This window comes from Onychomys torridus, chromosome 7 (assembly GCF_903995425.1).
Source record: "Onychomys torridus chromosome 7, mOncTor1.1, whole genome shotgun sequence".
Lineage (NCBI taxonomy): Eukaryota > Metazoa > Chordata > Mammalia > Rodentia > Cricetidae > Onychomys > Onychomys torridus.
The window spans coordinates 58,870,556-58,891,892 of NC_050449.1; the positions used below are offsets into that span (position 1 = coordinate 58,870,556).

Sequence of the window (21,337 nt, forward strand, 5' to 3'; positions counted from 1 at the left end):
ACATGTGTGCACATGCATGTGCCACATATCACGAGTGTGGAGGTCAGAGCATAACTTGCAGGAGAATGGCACAGGAAAATAATTGAAAAAGCATATTACAATGTTTTAAGTAAGTTTGTAGTTTTGTATTGGGCTTTATAGCTATCTTGAGGGTGCATGCAGCCTGTGGGCACAGCTGGAACATGCTGGTAACTCATGACTTTGACAAGAAACAGTCGATATGGATGCTCTGGGTTCTACTCATTTCTTCTCTCTACAGCACTGGCCACTTCTTTTTTTCCTTCCAGCTGTGGGGGCCTCCACACAGGAGAGTGTGGCCTGACGCTAGTTCTGAGGACTCTACTCCCTCTCCCTGCCATCAGTCTTCTGAGACATCTCCACCATTCTCTGGCAGAATGAACGCCCTTGATGGTGTCCCCTTCAAGGTGCCCAAGGGCTTTGTAATGGACACAGAACCCCAACCTGCTCCAGAGCTCAGTGTCCTGGACTGTAGAGAGCTTCTGCTGGGCTCCATGGTAAGTGAGTTTCTGACTGTCTAGTTCAGTCCCTGGATTTGACATCTGAGGCCGAGCCCCTGGGGCCTGTCTCATGATTGAAAAGGGAAGCTTGGTTTGCTTTCCAACAGTCTAGGGAGTCTGAAGAGAAGCCAGTAGGTTCCATGGAGAAGGCTGGGGTCTGGGTGATGAAGCTGTTTCCTAGATCAGCTGAGAGCCTGCCGGTGGGAGCGGCCTGTGTGAACTGCTGGTCACTGCCAGTGTGCTCCACTTCATCCCCTCCTCCCCATCAGCTGTTAGAAAGCCCTCTTGGTGATAAGACTCCATTTCCAGAATCTCTGTTAAAAAAAAGTACAAGCAGCTAGCCGGACAGTGGTAGCATACGCCTTTAATCCCAGCACTTGTGAGGCAGAGGCAGGTGGGTCTCTGTGAATTCAAGACCAGCCTGGTGTACAGAGCTAATTCCAGGACAGCCAGAACTACACAGAGAAACCCTATCTCAAAATAAGAAAGAAAGAAGCACACTGTGTAGGCTCATTAAGGGGACTAGTAGTCCAGAGCCCAGCACACTGGCTAGGGCCTGAAAGGACCTCAAGCCCCTCCCTCCTGCCCTGCACATAACCCCAGGATGAAAATGAATTAACTTCTACAGAATCAAGTTTACTTAAAGATTTTAGGGGAGATACATTGCATTTACATTTATACTACACCACGGGGCTGTAGCTCGGGTAGAGGAGTTGCCTATATCATAGCATAGATGTATCCTAAGGTAGACACAGATCCACATAACTTAAAAAGTAAAATTGCCAAGAGCTTTCACGTTGATCTGGGGCTCGCATGTGTGGTAGCACATGCTATATAATCCAAGCACTTGAGAGGCCGAGGCAGGAAGATCCTGAGTTCCGAGACAGCCTCATCTACATAGTGAGACGTCAAAAACAAAACAACAAAAGGATCTGATTCAGCTCCTACTCACTTAGCATGTGAGAAACCTGAGGTGCAGAGAACAAATATGATTTACTCAGTGATTGCCGTTGCCTGAGGCAAGCCTGACATTTAGTCCCAGCCTCCAGATCCTTTTGCCTTAGCTAAGAGCAGGACCTAACGCATAAGAGATAACATTAAAAAAACAAACAAACAAACAAAAAAAAAAAACAAGTGAGGTTTGTAGGGAAAAGTAATTAAAAAATAAAAAACAGGAGGGAGAGGGGAAGTGGTCCTGGGAATTCAGAGCGGAGAGCACAGAGCAGGGGCTAGGATGGAGAGACCTGGGTGGGTGGAATGGAGAGGCTCCAGGGGCCTCCAGAGCACACAACACGGTGCCCAGGTCCTGCTCTTTGTACACAGCTCTGAGTCTCCTGCAGCCTGCACTAAGGCCTCTCTTTCTCTGACACAGGCCTGTGCCACTGAGGAGAGGTGCTTGGTTGCCAGTCTTGCATAGAAGGCACTAGCCAGAAGTCCTTATGTGTGCATGTGCAAAAATAACCACCCACCTTTTCTTTAAAAAAATAATTTGTTTTTATTTTATGTGCATTGGTGTTTTGTCTGCATGTATGTCTGTGTGAGGGTGTCAGATCTTGGAGTTACAGACAATTGTGAGCTGCCGTGTGGGTGCTGGGAATTGAACTCAGGACCTCTGGAAGAGTGGTCAGCACTCTTAACCATTGAGCCATCTCTCCAGTCTCTCTCTCTCTTTTTTTTTTTTCCGTTTTTGCTCAAATGGGTATTCCTTTTTGTTTTCATTTCAGTGTATCATTAAGTGTTTGTTGTTTGTTTGTTTTTCAAGGTAAGGTTTCACTGTGTAACTCTGGCTGTCCTGGAACTCACTCTGTAGCCTGACCTTGAGCTCAGACATGGACCTGCTTCTGCCTCGTGAGTGCTGGGATTAAAGGCATGCGCCGCCACCACCACCACCACCACCACCACCACCACCACCACCACCACTTTCCCTAGTCTATAGAAAGTTTTAGTTTTGTTTTTCATTGTATTTTGTATTACTATCATAGGAAACTTGTTGAACTAGTCCGCTCTTGCTAGATAGTTAGGTTGTTCCAGAAACTACTACTTGCCTATATGCAAAGATCTTTCAGGATTTGCATAAATTGCCCTCCATTGGTTCATACTGATTTATCCCCTGGTCCTTGTTATAAGAGTGACTTTTTTCTCCCAGGTTCTAGAGAGGTCGTCAAACCTGACTGGACAAGGGACAGGCAAATGGCGTCTCCTGGCTGTCTTCCTTTGCCTTTCTCAGTTGACAATGAGGTTCAGCAGCTTTTCATCGCTAAAGGGTCATTTGTCCTTTCTGTGGGTTCTCCTTAGAACTGCTCACTCCTTTCTGTTGGACCGTTGACTGTTTTCTCTGTGCACACCGTGTGTGTGTGTGTGTGTGTGTGTGTGTGTGTGTGTGTGTGTGTGTGTGTGTGTGTGTGTGTGTGTGTGTGTGTGTGTGTGTGTGTGAGAGAGAGAGAGAGAGAGAGAGAGAGGGAGAGGAAGAGAGAGAGAGGAAGAGGGAGAGAGAGAGGGAGAGGGACAGGGAGGTGGCGGCTTCTGGGCTTTGATTCAGAATGAGCATCTCTAGATGACAGAAGCTTGCTCCTGTTCTCCCCCAGTTCTTCCTTATTAGACACTTGAGCCATGGCTGCCTTCGTTGCACTCAGTGTGTGGTGGAATCTTTCCCCCTTTGCTGACACTTACTAACTGGTCACTCCTTTCTCTTTTGCTTGAATGTCTATCGCTTATAAAGTATTATTTATAGAGTCTCTTTATTACTTATTTTGGGACTTTCTATCATGTACCTTTAATCTGTCTGGCAAAGAATCGCAGTTTAATTTTTAAGAACTGGAAATACCAGGCATCCTTGATTGTATTTTAGTCCCCAGAGTTTACCTGACTGTTCTTCTTTGTTTGTCTTTTTATAAGAAGTTAGAACCATCTTGTGTAGTTTTGAAATAAAAAAGTGTTGGTGGGGCTGGAGAGATGCCTCAGAGGTTAAGAGCACTGACTGCTCTTCCAAAGGTCCTGAGTTCAGTTCCCAGCAACCACTTGGTGGCTCACAACCATCTGGAATGAGATCTGGTGCCTTCTTCTGTCCTTCAGGGATGCGTGCAGGCAGAATACTGTATACATAATAATAAAATTTAAAAAACAACAATAAAAAATAAAAAAAACACCCATGCTTTAAAAAAAAAAAGTGTTGGTGTTTTATTGGATTATGTGTTTTCACCCCTCTGAGTCCCACTGGCTCTGTCTGTCTTTTTTTCTCCCCTGTCCTTCCTGCCACGCCTGCTCTTGCTCCAGTCTCTAGTCATTTATTCCACATATTCACATGTGCCTGCTGTGTGCCTGGGTAGCCCTGGGCCCCGAAGCTGCAGAGAAACAAAGCGTGGTCTCTAGCTCTGGACAGGCACTCAACACCCGATCAGCTGGGTTACGTTCCTGTCCCCAAGGTAGAGTTCTGTCAGAGGGGAGAGTGTGAGTCTAGAGTTTGTGTGTCCTTCCGTCCACCCACCTCTTCTCCCTGCTTCCCACCACCAAACACTCCTTTCCCCAGACGCTTTCCTCCGTTAGCCATGGGAGAACTCTGAAACTGCCTCCTAGATCTGTTTCTTTGTGCTGTGTTGGGGATGGAGCCCAGAGCCTTGTGCACTCCATGCATGTGTTTGACCACTGAGCTAAAATATTGATATTTTTGGCAGAATTGTATTTTGTTGTTCTTCTTCTTAACTTTAAAGTTAAGTGGTGGGAAGATTCTGGGTTTGCCTCATTTGTCAACTCCCAGGTTAGATTATTTATGTGGGGTCTAGTATGCTTTCTTTCTCTTTTTTGTTTTCCCATAGTGAGCATTTCACTATGATGTAATCTTGGCTGACCTATATCTCACTATGTAGAACCAGGCTGGCCTGGAACTTATAGAGATCTGCCTGCCTCTGCCCCCATTGCTAGGATCATCATACCTGGCTCTGTTCTGCTCTTTTTTTTTTTTTTCAGTTGGTTTTCCAGACAAGGTTTCTCTGTGTAGCCTTGGCTGTCCTAGAACTCGTTCTGTAGACCAGCCTGGCCTCAAACTCACAGAGATCTGCCCGCTTCTGCCTCTGAGTGCTGGGACTAAAGGGGTGCACCACCACTGCCCAGCTCTACTCTGATTTTAAGTAACTAGTAGAGGAATCTCTGTAGTCAGAGAGGCAGAAACACAGCTCAGCCACTCACCACCTACCCGTCCTCAACAAATAGCATCATCTGAGCCTCGTTTTCTAGTCTGGAAAACAGGGAAGACTCCAGAACCCACCAAGTAGAGTTCAATGAAGATTAGATTGTTACGTTTTCTGGGCCCTGAAATAATCTTGGGTATCAGCAAAGGGAGTGAGGAGAGATATTATTATTGTCTGAAGAAGTTTGTCTGCTGGACCTGCTTCTCAGGCTGACAGCTCTGTGGCAAGGGATCCAGGCCCACGTTAAAGTTACCAAGGACACATTACTTTTGAAACAAGGTTTTATATAGCCCAGGATGGCCTTAAATTCACCATGTAGCCCAGAAGGACCTTGAACTTCCTATTTTCCTGTTTCTACCTCTCAAGTTCTTAGCTCACAGGTGTGCATGGCCATGTTCAGTTTATGTGGTACTGGAGTTAGAAACCAGAGATTTGTGTGTGCAAGGCAAGAACTCTACCCACTGAACTAAGCCCCCAGACCACAAAAGTGGTTTCTACTAGAGTGTCTTGAGGTAGCTAAGTGACACAGTGAATGGTGAAGGGTTTTTTTGTTTGTTTGTTTTTCGTTTTTTGTTTTTTGAGACAGGGTTTCTCTCTGTAGCTTTGGAGCCTGTCCTGGACTAGCTCTGTAGACCAGGCTGGCCTTGAACTCAGAGATCCACCTGCCTCCCGAGTGCTGGGATTACAGGCATGCACTACCACCGCCGCCGCCGCCGCGTTTTAAATATTGGAGTTTTACGATGGTTAATACTATTAACTCATTACTCCATTTGCCCTTCATGTCAGGGCTTGCCATTGAACTGTTATGAAGTCTGTCAGTCCCAGAAACACCTGTAAAGGAGGATGGGAGTGGGCTGTGAGGATACCCAGAGCTTAGAGCTAGGAGCTTTCCCCATCTGGCAAATTTGACCAAACAGGGTCCCCAAGGCAGCACTGAGGGGCTATGTCTTCACAGCCCTGGCTTGCACAGCTGAGCCTCACTTCACCCATCTCTCTGCAGTATGACTTCAGCCTGGAAAGGAAGGCTCTCTTCTGGGTGGAAGCAGCCATCCGAGGACCTTGTCCCCAACAATGCCATGACCCGGGGATTGCATCAGCCCCTCCAGCCTGGTTCTTACTGGTCAGTCCAAATGACAATCTGGTACCTGCACCTGCTGAAGTCAGAGGCCCCGAGGCTGGACTACAAGAACCTCCCGAGGAGGAAGAAGAAGAAACAGGGGAGAATAGGGATGAGGAAGATGCCTCCTCTGCTAGCGAGGAGGCGATGGACTCCAGCAGCCCTCTGCCCGGCTCCCCTGCAGGCAGTCGCCGCTACTCCCTGGATGTGCTGCAAAACATGAGGTCCCAGCTGGCTGGTGTCCGGCGCCGGCTCTCAGAGAGCAGACTAGCCACGTGTCCTCCAGCCCTTCTGCACCGCTTTCGAGGCCCCCGCACTCTGAGCCTGAGTTCCAGCCTGGCGTCAGCCCCTGGCCTAGCACTGCAGCCCCCCAGCTTTCCCGAGCTGCCCCCACGACCCGCCACCGCCGACGCCATGCCGCCACTGCGGAGCCACAAGCCCACTGTCGCTGTAAGAACTTTGGGTTCTCCTCTAAGGCCACAGGCCCTAAGCCAAGGCTTCCAAGCTGAGGGCCCCCAGCTCTGCACTGCTCTCTACTCATCTGCTCCCACCTGGCCCTGCGCTCCCGTCCTTCCTGCAGCCCGGTATTCTGCTAGGAGGCTCTCCCTTCTCTCGATTTCCCACACGGGCGTATGTCACAATGATTAACAACCATAGTTTTCAGTCCCACATTTCTCTTGCAGTGGAATATGAATTCTTCTAGGGGTGGGCTAGGATCATAGTCATTTGTTTCCTGGGCACAGTAGACCCTACCAACAGGGGGAGCTCAGTGCCTGCCTTCTGCAGACTCAAATCTGGGGCTTCACACTGAGCAGGCTGGAGAAGCTGGCTGCTCAACAAAGAAATGTTCACGGAACAGCTGCTTCCCACCAGGTACCCACAGGACAAAGAACTGGTCAAGAGGATGTGGGGAGAGGCCCAGGCTCAGTTGTGGGATCAGCTTTTGACAGATAAGGCTGATGCAGCAGGGCAGAGGGAGTTGCAGATAGTTCCCAGTGCAGAAGTAAGCCTAGAGTCCAGAGAAACTTATGATCTGGGCAGCTCGGATGTAACAAATTTTGTATTTATTTCTTCTTCTTCTTCTTCTTCTTCTTCTTCTTCTTCTTCTTCTTCTTCTTCTTCTTCTTCTTCTTCTTCTTCTTCTTCTCCTCCTCCTCCTCCTCCTCCTCCTCCTCCTCCTCCTCCTCCTCCTCCTCCTCCTTCTTCCTTTTGTTTTTTTTCCTGGTTTTTCGAGACAGGGTTTGTAGCTTTGCGTCTTTTTCCTGGAACTCACTTGGTAGCCCAGGCTGGCCTCGAACTCACAGAGATCCTCCTGGCTCCCTCCCGAATGCTGGGATTGAAGGCTTGCGCCACCACCGCCCGGCTAGTATTTATATCTTTTTTTTTTTTTTTTAATTATGTACAGTGTTCAGTTTGCATGTATCCCTGCAGGCCAGAAGAGGGCGCCAGATCTCATTACAGATGGTTGTGAACCACCATATGGGTGCTGGGAATTGAACTCAGGACCTCTGGAAGAACAGCCAGTGTTCTTAACCTCTGAGCCTTCTCTCCAGCCCCTATATCTTTTTCTATTAAGAAATGAATAGATTTCAGGGTCCACAAGTCCTAGATCCAGGGAAGACTGAGATAGATCTGGACCGGTAGCAGAATATGGTGCTTAGGCACAGCGTTCTGTTCCAGTCAGACACTGAGGTGCTAGAGAATAAGGCCAAGGAGAAACTGAATCCAAAAGTCAGAGTCCAGAAGTCTGGCTGGGCTGCTGGGCCACTCTGTGCTACCCTCTCTACTCATAAAGTGGATCGGCGTGACAGGAGGAGCTTTGGAGCCGGGCAGCTTCCAGATGTTGATGCCAGAGAAGCTCTTCGCTGTCATTAGCAGAGCATGGCGGTACACACTTGTAATCTCAGCAACTCAGGAGATGAAGCAGGATTGCCAGTGTGAGACCAACCTTGGCTACATAGCTACTTTAAGGCTACTCTATGCTACATAGTTATAAAACAAGCTGTTATCTAGAAATTCAACTTTACCAACAACTCTAGTTGGGGGGCAGCTGGGGCAGGAGGAAGAGGCATAAGGAGACTGAGGCAGACAGTAGCTAAGAGTCTATTTATTTATTTATTTATTTATTTATTTATTTAAGTCTTTTTCAAAGACAAAAGTAATAACACTGCTCAAACCTGATGTTCCTCAACTTAGGGCAAAAGGAGGAGTCATGGCAGAGAACCCTGACAGGTGGGGATTCATATGTCCCATATATTAACCAAGGCCCCAGAAGCAAGGCAGCACCTGGTTTCCCTCAGGGGAGGAGAGAGGTTCGATGGTGTGCCACCAATGCCTTGCTAGTTTGATTCCTAGCTGGGAAGTCCTTCCTCATGGTCCCAGCCAAACACAGGAATGTCCTCAAGCTAATGTCTTCTGTAGTGCGGCATTCACCTGAGTCAATATGCTTGAGCACCATCCTGCTGGGCCTAGCTCAGCCAAACTCCAGGAGAGTGTGGCTGGGAAGATGTTCCCTCTCACTAAGTTGTGGGGTACAGCAACCTCAAGGTAGGGTTCATATCTCAAATGTGTACTGTGCATTGGGTCACTGACTTTTCTGAACCTGGATGATATGATTCTCTCTCTCTCTCTCTCTCTCTCTCTCTCTCTCTCTCTCTCTCTCTCTGAAACAGAATCTCATATAGCCCAGGTTGAACTCGAATTTGCTATGTAATGGTAGCTGAGGACAACCTTGAACTTTTTATCTTCTTGCATCTGAGATTACAGGCACCATGCTCTGTGTATGAGATGCTAAGGACTGAACCCAGGACCTTGTGCATTCCAGACAAACATACTACTAACTGAACTATATACCTTGTCTGTCTGTCTCTTGTTATTTCTCCCTGACCTGACCTTGTACTATGATGCCCAGGCTCACCTTGAATTCCTGGGCAATCAAGCAATCCTCCTGCCTCAGCTCCCATGTAGCTATGATTACAGGGATGTACCACCACACCTAGGCTACCTATCATATTTCATTTGCAGTGTTGTGAGCGCTAAGTGAAACATTAGCCTTTGCTGACAGCTTCTACATGCCAGGCCCTTCGCTAATTAATCACTTTGCTCATACTCTGATTTATATCTCCTAACATCCTGATGAGGTAGTTCCAAGATGGCCTCTGTTGACATCTTGGCAAAGTGAATAGAAAATGAGTTGGGGCCTGCAGGACCTACAGCTCTCCACAGTGTGCATAAAGTGGGACACAAGGTCAGTCCTGAAGATGTCCAGCCCAGCTGACTGTGACCTCCTTTGATTACTGACGTGTTACCCTGTCTGTGTTTCAGTCTCTCAGCCCATACACCTGCTTGCCACCTCTTAGTGGGACACCCCAGCCCCTCGACTCCTGTAGATTGCATCCTGATTCAGCAACTGACCTGCTGTCTGCTCTGACCAAAGAGGAGCAAGACCTCATCGGGCCGGTGGTTGCTTTGGGCTATCCCCTGGGAAGGGCCATTGTGGCTCTGCAGAAGACAGGAAGGCAGAGTCTGAGCCAGGTGAGTGGGCCCAGGGCTGAGGGGCTGCCATGCTGCAGCCTGGTAAGGTCAAACAGCTTTTGACCTTTAACTTGAAAAAGGGTTTGCTCTCTCTCTCTCCCTCTCTTGTCTCCTCTCTTGCAGTTCTGGGGATCCATGGACCTTGTACATAGTAGGCAATCTTTCTACTATTGGTCTAGAGCTCCAGACCTTGATTCCATCTTTTAGAGGCAGAACCTCAACTTGGCACAAATTAATAAGTTTGTAACTGGGCAGTGGTGGCACAAATTAACAAGTTTGTAGCTGGGCAGTGGTGGCACAAATTAACAAGTTTGTAGCTGGGCAGTGGTGGCGCACGCCTTTAATCCCAGCACTCAGGAGGCAGAGCCAGGCAGATGTCAGTGAGTTCGAGGCCAGTTTGGTCTACAGAGTGAGATCCAGGACAGGCTTCAAAACTACACAGAGAAACCCTGTCTTGAAAAAAACAAAACAAAACAAAACAAAACAAAACAAAATTACCAAATAAGTGATTGAATTTCTAGGCCTTACTGCCTCCCCTCCACAGGACTTCAGCAGGAATCCCTATGGCCATTTGGGGGATCTCCATATTCAAACCCTCTCCTAATCCATGCCCCAAATACGGAAGGCTGGAGCTTTAGGCAACCAAGAACCTCTCTAGAACTGTCCAGTCTCTACTGAAAGATATCTGTATGTGTGTATTTGCTCATGTGTGTGCTGGTGTGTGTGTGTGTGTGTGTGTGTGTGTGTGTGTGTGTGTGTATGCAAATATGTGTGAAGGCCATAGGTCAGCCTCAGGTCTCTCCTCAAATTCTGTCACATCTTTTTAGACAGCCTCTTACCTCTAAGTGATATTTGCTGCTTCAGGTAGGGTGGCTGCCTCAGTCCAGTGGTTGGTGATACTTGCCACATTTCTTCAGAAAATTTGCTCAGTTAGTTCCATTTGGTTCCAAGAGTGTAAGAGCAAACGCTTCCAGGTCACCTGAGCCTAGCATTTAGGTTGTGTGTAGTTGCTTCCACCTCTTCTGTTGGTCAAAGCATGTCAAGAGCAGTCCAGATCTGAAGGGTGGAGAAATAGACTCTACCTCTTGAGTAGAAAGAAATCCTCCAAAGAAATCCTATCCACTGTCAACCTACCACAACGAGGTTCGGGTGCTCAGGAAAGGTTTCATGGGAGTTCCACACACCGAGGTGGACTTCGAGGCTAGAAGAGCTCTGACTCTGAGATAAGAAGAGAGGTCATGACAGGGGCAATATCTTGGGATGTTACCTAACCAGTCTAGGTGTGGGAGAAAGGCTCCTGGGACTTAAGAAAGGAAGCCACTTGAGGGTACCTTGAAGCCTACATCAAAAATGTCAGTAAAGGACCCAAAAGACAACTGGGAAGTATGGAAGGCCTGTGAGCAGGGATGGGAGGTGGTACTGAATGCCACTGCCTTTGCCCACACCCCCTCCCGATGTGCCTGTCCACTGTCACATCAGCCCAGAGACCCTCCTGCCATTCCCTGCCCACTTCAGCTGATCAGAGTGACCAAGAGGCCCTGAGAGGTCAGGTGATATAGAGCCTCATTCTGGGATTCTGGCAAACCATCAGCTCTGCTGGGGCCTCCATTTCCTCAGTGGTGGAAGGGGTTGGGGTGAATGACTTTCGAAATGTGCTCCAAGCCAGGTCTATGTGTCCCGTAGTAGCTCCTCCCCAGGAGCATTGGACTCCGTGCTCCTGCACCTGTAGACCTCCAGCTCCAGGCAGCCTGTTCTCTGCTGCTGCTCGTTGAAGCTTCCTGTGCTGGGGTGAACAGACCAAGAGCTCCGAGAGTTTGAAAGCCACAGAGCTGGATGATCTGTGCTCCCTGCCAGCTCTGAAGGTCAGCAGAAACTTGACCTAATCCTTCCCAGCTACACACATGGTTCTCACGGCCTAGAGCTTTCGTCTGGCACCTGTCCCCTATAAATCCCACTTTGATTTGTCCAGCACTGGCATAGCCCCCATGTCTGGTTTATCTCCTCTGCTAAGCTGTGAGTTCCTTGAAGGTAGTTCTTAATTCATTTTATGAACATGGCATGTGTTTATTGGGCTACTTTGCCTCCGCTGCTGTAGGGATGTGACGGACTAGCCTCCCACTGTGTGCCCAAAGTGAGTGGACACACATGTAAAGTGAAGCGGTGTACACTGCACTGGGTGGATGGAGCCTCAGAGCCCCGAGGATGGCCCAGGAAAGACAGAGTCTGCAGAGAGGTCTCCTGGAAGGAGATGGGGGGGTGGAGGGGTGCTGGTCTTGGATGGGGAGCTGGACAGAGGCCTGGAGAAAAGGAGGAAGCTGAGTCTGGGAGCAGGATGGAGATCGGTGAAGAGGAAGCAAGTTTGTTTTGGAGACAGGTAGCTAGGCTGGCCTCAAACTCACTGTGTAGCTGAGGATGGTCTTTAACTTAATTAGTGTGTGTGGTGTGCATGTGGTGTGGTGTTTGTGCGCATGTGTGTGCAGGTGCAGACACTCATGAGAGAGCAGAGAAAATAGCCTGGTCTGTCTGTCCTTTTCTGCTTTATTCCCTTGAGACAAGATCTCTCACTGAACCCACGGCTAGGCTGGCAGGCAGCAAACGCGGGAGTTTGCCTTCTGCCTCCACAGTGCTGAGGTTACAGGCTGGCATGTGGCGCATGTGGCGATGTCCAGGGTTTTGTGTGGGTGCTGGGCACTTGAACTCAGGTCCTCACATTTATGAAGCAAGCATTCTTACCCACTGAGCCATCTCCTCAGCCTTGACTTTGAACTTCTGACCCTCTTGTATGCACTTCCCCAGTACACCATCATGCCCAGTTACTTGGTGCTGGGGATGGAGCCACTTCCGTGCTAGGCAAGCACGCTACCAACTTAGCTACCTTAAGGCAGCACTTATTTTGTTTCTGTTGTTTTTGAGACAGGTCTTTCTATGTTCCCGGCTAGCTTCAAGCTCACTATGTAGCCAGGCCAGCCTTGATCTAAAGATCCTCTGGTGCAGCTGTTTACCCTGAAGGCAAAACAAATCTCTGATGACTCAATGGCGTGTGTGTGTGTGTGTGTGTGTGTGTGTGTGTGTGTGTGTGTGTGTGTTGTGTGATGTGATTAGAACAAGCTTTCTGCCCCTGGAGAACTTCCTCTGCCATGTCCCCTCCCCCAGCTCTGGTGCAGACTGTTGCCTGATGGGAATTCAATTCATCCTAGGTGACAGGTGTGTCTGGGGGTGGGGAGGGGTGCATAGAGATGGGAGGGCGAGGAGGCTCCTTTTACATTTGGCTGTGGTGGGGTTGATTTACTTATTCAGAGCTTGTCCTGCACCCCACCTAGGCTCTAGGAACATTTGAACAGCCCTTTTCTTGGATTCTGTCCCTCCACCTGGGACACTAAGGACCTGCTGTCCCTCTGTGGGTTCTCAAAGGAAGCCTGTCCCTCTTCTGTTGCCTGTTACTGTGATAGGTTGGCCAGTCTGCATGGCCTCGGGGGAACTCTTGGGTGACTCCCTAGCATGTCCTGCCACTCTTACTATCTTTCCCCCTCTGCCCTCTTTGGCCCAGTTCCTCGGCTACCTCAGTGCCTGTGAGAGGCTGCTGCGGCAGGGCTATGATGAGGCCCTGGTGGATGAGGCCATGGAGATGTTCCAGTGCTCCGAGCACCAGGTCAGCTGGGTCTCCTGCTTGGGCCCCAGGAAGTGGAAGCATGGGGTGCGGTGGCCCCAGAGCAGGCTGTGGAGTTGCAGGAAAGAAGTGGCCTGTTCACACTGGGGAGAAAGTACTGACCTGGAGAGTAGAGTACAGCCCATGGTGGGAAACAGAATGAAGAGGTGGAGAGGGCAGGAGGCTGGTGTAGCGGGGGCTTTTCTGTAGGGAAGCCAACCAACACACCGCATATTATTGGATTCCTGATGTTTTTGAGACTCCTGTACAGGAGCAGGCTGAAGACTTGAACTCAGGGAACTTGTGCCCTCCCAGCATTCGGGGAGCTGAGGCTCTACAGAAAGAAACAAGTGCCCATATTAGCTCCTGCCTCAGTCACAGGGCAGCAATTCACAGGGCTAAGAGTTTCAGGAAGGACTGGGTACCAAAGGGGAGAGGAAGCCACGGTGGGCACGTGGGGGAGGGGGGTCTTCAGCAGAGGCTGAGCAGCACAAAACCCAGCAGCACCAGCACAGGCAGCACCCCTGGGCCTCTCTGTCCCCCTGGATCCGCTGTGCAGCCCATCATCCTGCCCTAATACCAATCACAGGGAATCAGAGTGAGCCAGATCATGGGGCCTCAGCAAGACTGGGGCCTTCTTTCCTTCACAGAGGAAGAAAGCATGGAGTTCACGTCCCCAGAGGAAGAGAAAAATGACAGGCACAGCCCAGGGTCAGGCTTCCCTGGTGAAGGGACCACAGCTCTCTGGGATGGTTTGAGGTGCAGTGGGTACCAGTGGAGGGGATACCCAGGACTGAGGCAGCCTTGCAGTGATGGAGTTCCCTGTCTTCCTCCTCTTCAGGCAGGGGAGTTCCTGCGCCTCTGGCAGCAGTTCAGTGACATGGGCTTCCAGCAAGACCGGATCAAGGAGGTGCTGTTGGTCCACGGCAATCGGCGTGAACAAGCCCTGGAAGAGCTGGTAGCCTGTGCCCAGTGACAAGCCAGGATACTCTGTGTTACGTGGCTGACCAGTGAAGTACCAGACCCACCACCCATCCTAACTGCATTATTAAAACCTAATAAGACAAGCCTGGTGGTGGTGGTGGCCCATAAATTTAATCCCAGCCCTTGGGAGGCAGAGGCAGGTGGATCTCTGTGAGTTCGAGGCCAGCCTGAACTTCAGACTGAGTTCCAGGAAAGGCGCAAAGCTATACAGAGTAACCCTGTCTTGAAAAAGAAAAAAAGAAAAAAAGAAAAAAAAAGGGGGTGGGGGAGCTACATCTTAATACACAGGCCACAGGAAGTAGTCTCAGACACTGAGAGTGGCTTGAGCACATATGAGACCTCAAAGCCCACCCACAGTGACACATTCCTCAACAAAGCCACACCTCTTAATAGTGCCACTCCCTATGAGCTTATGAGGGCCAATTACATTCAAGCCACCACACACATTGAAATCCTGTTGAGGGGGCGGGGCAAAACCAAACCAAACCAAAACTAATAAGACCAAAGCCAGGTGTGGTGTCTCAAGCCTTTAATCCCAGCACTCAGGTTGCAGAGAAGATGGATTCTTGAACCTGAGGCCAGCCTGGTCTACAGAGTTCCAGGATAGCCAGGACTACACAGAGAAACCTAGTCTATAAAAACAATTATGGGGTTGGGGACTTAGCTCAGTGGTAGAGCACTTGCCTAGCAAGTGCAAGGCCCTGGGTTCGATCCTCAGCTCAAAACAAAAACAAAAACAAAAAACAAACAAAAAAACCCAAAACAATTAGGAAATTAAATTAAAAATAAAAAATACCTAACAAAGCAGGACATGCTCACTGTGAAGCACAGAGAATGCTGTGGGTGGGAGTCGTTACCAAACAGCCATTGCTAGAAGCAGCAGGTAGATAGGATCCGTTTCTTGGGCAAGCCTTGAAAAGTATTCTGTATTTAACTCTTCAAACTATGCATTGATTTTGAGACAATTAAGTAAATGACAAGCATTATCTTGACTCCTGCATGTTTGGGACCTTGGTATAGGAAACCCTTAATATATATCAGACACCCTGAGTTCTTTCTAATGTATTTATTTTTTGTGTGTATGTATATGTGTGTGCACACACATGCATGTATGCACATACATGCAGGTATCCACAGAAGCTAGAAGAGGGCATCAGATCCCCTGGGGCTGGAGTTATAGGTGGTTGTAAGTCCTGATATAGGTGCTGGGGGCCAAACTCCAGTCCTCTGTGCTCTAAAGCTCTTGAGTGCTGAGACACTTCTCTAGACACACCCTGAGTGTCCATGTCCGACTCAGGAACTCTCTCAGCTTCAATTTCCTGAGGAAAAATATAAAACTGACTGGAGTTCCTGTGGTGGCGCACGCCTTTAATCCCAGCCCTCAGAAGGCAGAGGCAGGCAGATCTCTGTAAATTTGAGGCCAGCCTGGTCTACATAGCAAGTTCCAGAACAGCCTGAGCTACATAGCAAGACCCTATCTCAAACATAATAAAACAAAGGCATCTGACCAGGTCTACATTTTCCAGACCTGGCTCCTCTTCCATGAGAATTCTTAGGGAATCCCTGGGCCCTACGCCTTATATTCTAATTCAGAAAGCATAGAGGGGCAGGCCTCCAGGAATTTGGGGTTTTGTTGTTGGTTAGTTAGAATTATATTGTTTTGTTTTTGCGTGAGGTATCTATGTTACCTGGTTGGTCTTGAACTTGTGACCTCAATCTCCCAGGTAGTTAGTTGTTCAACTTTGTTTTATGTCTGAGGCTCTCTGGAGGTCTTTGCAATGGAGCAGGCCTGTGACCCATGTTCATGACCCCCTAGACCACCAATCTGTGCCCCTTTCTGCTCTGATAATCTGGGTCCTGTACCCGCCTGTTATCTTTGGGGGGCGGGGTTGGGACGACAGTTGTCTCTAGCCACCCCAAGCCTATATTTAAGAGGCCTCCAGGAGTTGAGAGGACCAGTTGCTGGAGTGGCCTGTGACTCAGGCAAGAGGTCAAAGGCCAAAGCGCTGGTGCCCTTGCCTCTGACAGTAGCCCACCTGAAGCCCTCTAACAGTTACCAGGATTCGAACCTTTCACTCTCTTTGCTCTGTAAATGGAGCTGGAGTCGGGGCCTGTGGGAAACCCAGGGACGGTGCCCAGAGCGCTCCACTCCCTCGCTCAGTTGTGTATTGTGGAATTCTGCAGCTGAAACAGCTCAGGGCGTGACCCAGTCTCCAGAGGCCCGCCAGCTCCCTTGTGCTTTCCACTAATCCCAGTGCCAGCCAGCTTGAACCACGTTGAAAACACTCCCTGGCCTTCTAACGTGCTTTGAGTAGGTTGAAGGCAGTGCACAGAGGAGTATTTGGGAAAATGGGCCAGAGAGCATGAAGTTGGTTGTGAGTCTGTTGCTGAAAATTAAACGGACTTGGAAAAGAGTAAAATTAAGTCTGAATGCTGACAGGCTGTGATGGACCTGAGGCTTGTTCTACTTAAGGTATTCTGGCTCAGAATGCCCCTTTTATTAAGTCCGTTGAACTGGAAGTAACCAGCTGGCAGGTCCACAAGTCACTTACCACTCCTATTCTTTCCTAGTGTGAGCAACCCTTCCATTTCCATCCCTGGGAACTACTGATTACCAATGAGACAACAGAAACATTGGTAGTTCGCAATAAATATTGTTTAGTTGTTTCTTAAATTTCATTCATGTATATGGCTTCGTAAGTTTAATTAGGGTTGTTTACAGGAGCATGGGCAATTTGCCAGTAGCCACACTACTGAAGAAAATGTCTCTCCTTCCCTCACAGCTGTTAACTGCCTATAGGGTCTGTAGTTTAGCTCCTCAGGGAGTGGTGGTGCCTCATAAACCACACCCCCTTGGAGATTTTTCTAGGAGGTGGGAAAATAGAGTTTGAGACATAGACTCTGAAATCAGATGAGGCTACAAGTTCAGCCTTATTGACAACTAGCTGTGTGAACTTTAGAAAGTTGCTCGTCTTCCCTGTGCCTCAGTTTCTCATTCATAAGATACAGATGCTGGTTGAGTGGGATAGTGCACAGGATACTTGTGGCACTATCCACCAGCCCATTCACATAGATTTCCTCCCTCTCCCTGTTCTGGAGCCCTACCCTTCTCTGCTCATCTCTCTGTCATTTAATGAACACCAGCTGTTATGATTTGCTTACGTGTTCCTGAAAGTTTCGGACTTAGTTCCCAGCTGATGGTGCTGGTGGGGAATGGTAGAAGGAAGTTACACCATGTGCTTGCCGAGGACCCTGGCCCCTTCTCTCTTCTCCACGTCTCGGCCACTGTTAGTGAGCAGCTTTGCTCTATCGTGGACTCCCACCATGATGCTCTGCCTCACCACAGGCCCCAAACAACAGAACAGAGTGACCATCGTCTGGGACCTCTGAAACTGTGAGTCAGAAATGCCCTTGGTTTTCTCACTCATTTTCCCAGCTACAGAAAACTAACACAGCTGAATTCTGTACCAAACTCAATACCTGAGGAAATCTGTCCCCTGTAAGACGAACTGCTAAATGGTTTTATTAATAAAAAACCTGGAGCCAGATACTGGGGTGAAAACTGAGAGATCAGGGGAGCAGAAAGAAGCCACCACTTTCTTACCACTAGAAATCCTCAGAGTTACTTCCTGTATATTCACACCTATATTCTTTCTGTGTCCTGCCATTTCACTTCCTCTCTCTGCCCAGCTACATCACTTCCTCTTCCTGCCCAGCTCTATCACTTCCTGTCTGTCTGTACAGACCTCCAGACCTCCATGGTTAGTTCTGGGATTAAAGGTGTGTGCCACCATGCCTGGCTCTGTTCCCAGTGTGGCCTTAAACTCACAGAGATCCAGATGAATCTCTGCCTCCCGAACGCTAGGATTAAAGGCGTGTGCTACCTACCATTGCCTTACTTCTATGTTTAATATAGTGGCTGGCTTTTTCCTTGGATCTCCAAGTAAGCTTTATTTATTAGAGCACAAAGAAAATATCACTGCAGTCTCCCAGGGACCTGACCTCTCTGATCAGCAGAGTTGAAGAAAGTGGCCAGAAAGAAGGAGGATGGGAGGGCCACCTGGGAAAACGGTGGCTTTACAACGATGAAGGGTCAGGTGGCTCCTGAGACATCAGCAGACGACAGACACAGGCCACCTGAAGTGTGGCTCTGGGTAAGACGACCCCTACAGAGGAGACCAAGAGAATGGGGGAGTCCAAGCCCCAGGCAAAGCCAAACCTGGCCCCCAAAGCCAACCTTGCTTCTTGCCATCCTTGTCCTCTCAGGTGCTGTCCCCTCTTCTGGTCCCCACCAAGGCCCCAAGAGACATGTCAGTGGGGTGAAGAAGGACGGCCCCTGGTCTGAGGGGACAGTTGTCTTAGAAGCCACTTCAGGCTGAGTTTTCAAGCCCATTGTGTCCCCAGGGAACTGTGCAAAATGTCTTCTGTTTAGCTCACCCTTGGCCACTGCCTCTGAAGCCCCCTGGTGATTACTCTGGGCCCACCGGAACAATCCAGGATGATCTGCGTTCTCACAGCGCCTAGCCTAATCCATCTGCAAAGCCCTTTCTACGTGGGAATGACCGTTCCCAGGTTCTAGGAGTTAGGATAGAACCTCTTTGGAGGATCATTATTCAGCCTGCCTCATGGGGGCAGTAATATGGGATTAATGATAACAATCTGTGCTTATATTATACCTGGGACATTCCTGTTTCAGGACGGGATGATAGCAAGGCAGATGTCTGTGTGGCCCTGGGTTCCTAGTCCCACTGGCTGATGTGCAGGTAGGCCAGGCCCTCCTAAGGCCGGACCTCACTGGCACAGCTCCATCTGGAGGAGCCTAGCTGCTCTGGCTTCGGTGGGAGCAGCCTCCTGCAGCTGTCACGGGCAGAGTGCTGGCCAAGGTGCTGCCACAGCCTCCTCTCAGCCTTGACCTTTCCAAGCAGGGGACAGTGGAGAGAGACACACCCTAGATCTCGGAGTGGAGAATTCCGGAGTTCCAAAGCTCCTCCAGGACCCTCCCCCTCTGTCAGCCCTTCTCTTCCATACTCCCTAGGCCCAAGTCTGTCCTGCGGCCCATGTCGTCCTGTCTGCCTGCTGTCAGAGAAGTCTTTGCCGGGCTCCACAGAGGGCACATGGCTATGGTGGGGTCTTAGGCACAGTGGAAGCTGGCCAAAGGAAGGGCATATCCCAGCTCTTCACTCTTGACCTTGAGACCGACCATAAGGAAGATCTTCAGGGGTCTCAGGGAAGTTTCCTCATGAAGGCTAGGGAAGATCCCAGAGCTTCACCTTCAGTGCAGGTACCTTTGAGGCACTCACCTCTCCTTCAGACCCTAGGAGCCAGACCTTTGCTCTTATGTGTGTGGATATCACAGGAGCACAGGTGCCCAGGAATTTCTCAGCATAGTCTCTCGGTCTCTCCCCCCACATTCTGTGTGTGTGTGTGTGTGTGTGTGTGTGTGTGTGTGTGTGTGTGTCCCTCCCTCTCCCTCTTTCCTCCTCCTCTCTCCTTCTACAACTTCCTCCCTCTCACCTCAGGAAATTAAATCCTGCTAGAGGCACTACCTGAAGGAAGTTTGGGGTACGTGTGCTTTCACTCTGGGGACAAGGGCGGCCTGTGCAAGGCAAACAACTGCCAGCTCAGCTCACTGGCAGCCCCGCTCCAGGCGCCCCGTGTTGCTTCTCCTCAGCTCTGCATTGGTGCCTGTGAGGGGGCTCTGCCTTGTGTTCCAGGAACTGCTGCCCAGGACATGAGTCAAAACTGCCGCCAAGAACAACTCATTTGGTTCTGGGGATATGGCTAGGGTGTGGCTCAGTTGGTTGAATGCTTGCCTAGCATGCACAAAACCTTGGATCCAAACTCCAGCACCACATAAAGCAGGAGTGGGGTTTTACACTGGCAATGCCAACACTTAGGAGGTAAAGGCGAGAGAATCAGAAGTTCAAGGTCATTCATTCTCGGTTACATTTAGAGTCTGAGGCCAGCCTAGGCTATATGAGACCCTGGGTTGGTTTGTTTGTTTGTTTACTTGCTTGTTTTTATTTTTTTAATACATTCACCATTTCTCCCACCATACATATCTTTATTGCCTAGCATACCAGCTGGGCACAGGTCAGGGAGAAAGCAGATGAAAAAACAGGAAATGGTCTCTGTCATTCAGTGAGCTGCCAGAGTTGGGTTGGCTTGTGGGGGAGGCATGACATGGGTCATAGCCTGGGCTGATAATGGCAGCAATAAAGGGGCCCAGCAGGGGTTGCTGGGGCTTCACTGGGCCAGCTCCCCCCACAGAACTGAGTCCTGGCCAAGAATGCCTACTGGTTCCATACCCTGCCCAGTTGGGGCACCCACCCCAGCCTCCAAGGCTCCTGCCACTGCTGCCCCCCCCCCCGCGCCCACTCTCCTCCTGAACCTGCCCTTATAAGGCCACCCACTCAGGAGATGCAAGTTCTGTGTCCTCTGGGCAAGTGCCCACACAACGTCATCTGCTGTTTCTCTGCTCAAGAGATTTTTAACCTATGATTTGATTTATTTTGTTGTTAAGAAAATGTTTCCAGGTTGAACAGAGACATCAACTGGGTTCCAGATGAGGGAACAAAATTAGAAGCCAGGGTGCTAGGGTGCTGGGGAGCTGGGGCTCAGGACAGGTCCCAGGGGATGGCTTAGCTAGTTTCCACATTCCCTCAGTAGCCAGGCAGTTCCAAGAATTTAAGCTCTGTGCTTAGGTAACTCCCAAGTACTTGGGGGAGCACTCCCCACCCCGCAAGCCATCTTAGTACATTGTCAAGGTGCCCTGTCCTCCCTTGACCAGGAATGGACACATGTCACTGCTCAGGGCCAGCTCACTCTGACATGTGCCATTGGATCCTTGAGAGACCGGCCCCCTTTTGGTCCTGGCCTTGGAGATCTGCTTCTGCTTCGGAGCCTGTGCCACTGAGTGCCCGCCCTTCCAGTCCCAGGGAGCTCTGAGGAGGCCAAGGCCTTCCAGTCTGGTCCTGGGCTCCTTAACTAGCTGCATGCATCCACACTCTCTGCTGGATGCGGTGGGAAACCTAGAGACAGGCTTGACTGGAAAGCCGAGAGAGGAAAGCCGGGCCACTAGGAGCTTGGCTACTCTCATTTGGGTGGATTAGGGAACAAGGAAGCCATGCTTAGCCCTTGATGGCCATCCCTCAGAGACCAAGGACCCAGGTGTACAGGACTGGGATCAAGAAGAGATCCTGGTTCCTGGGAGGGTCCCAGCGTTCATCTTCAGAAGGCCTTGAGGCTGGAGCTCACTGACAGCCCCAGTGCCACACACTCCTTTTAGAAGCTCAGGGGCAGCGGGGTTAAGCCTTGGTCTTCCCTGAGCGGTCAGAAGCACACCACACAGCTC

General features: G+C 49.8%; 1 protein-coding gene across 1 annotated transcript; it reads left to right on the forward strand.

The window, feature by feature from the left end:
* On the forward strand, positions 1-14,066 carry Ubap1l (ubiquitin associated protein 1 like). Its single transcript, XM_036193932.1, has 5 exons — positions 1-515; positions 5,703-6,269; positions 9,144-9,353; positions 12,901-13,002; positions 13,841-14,066. Exons 1-5 carry the CDS (start codon positions 183-185, stop codon positions 13,973-13,975), a joined length of 1,347 nt encoding a protein of 448 aa, XP_036049825.1. The 5' UTR covers positions 1-182; the 3' UTR covers positions 13,976-14,066.
* The last annotated feature ends 7,271 nt before the right edge of the window (positions 14,067-21,337 follow it).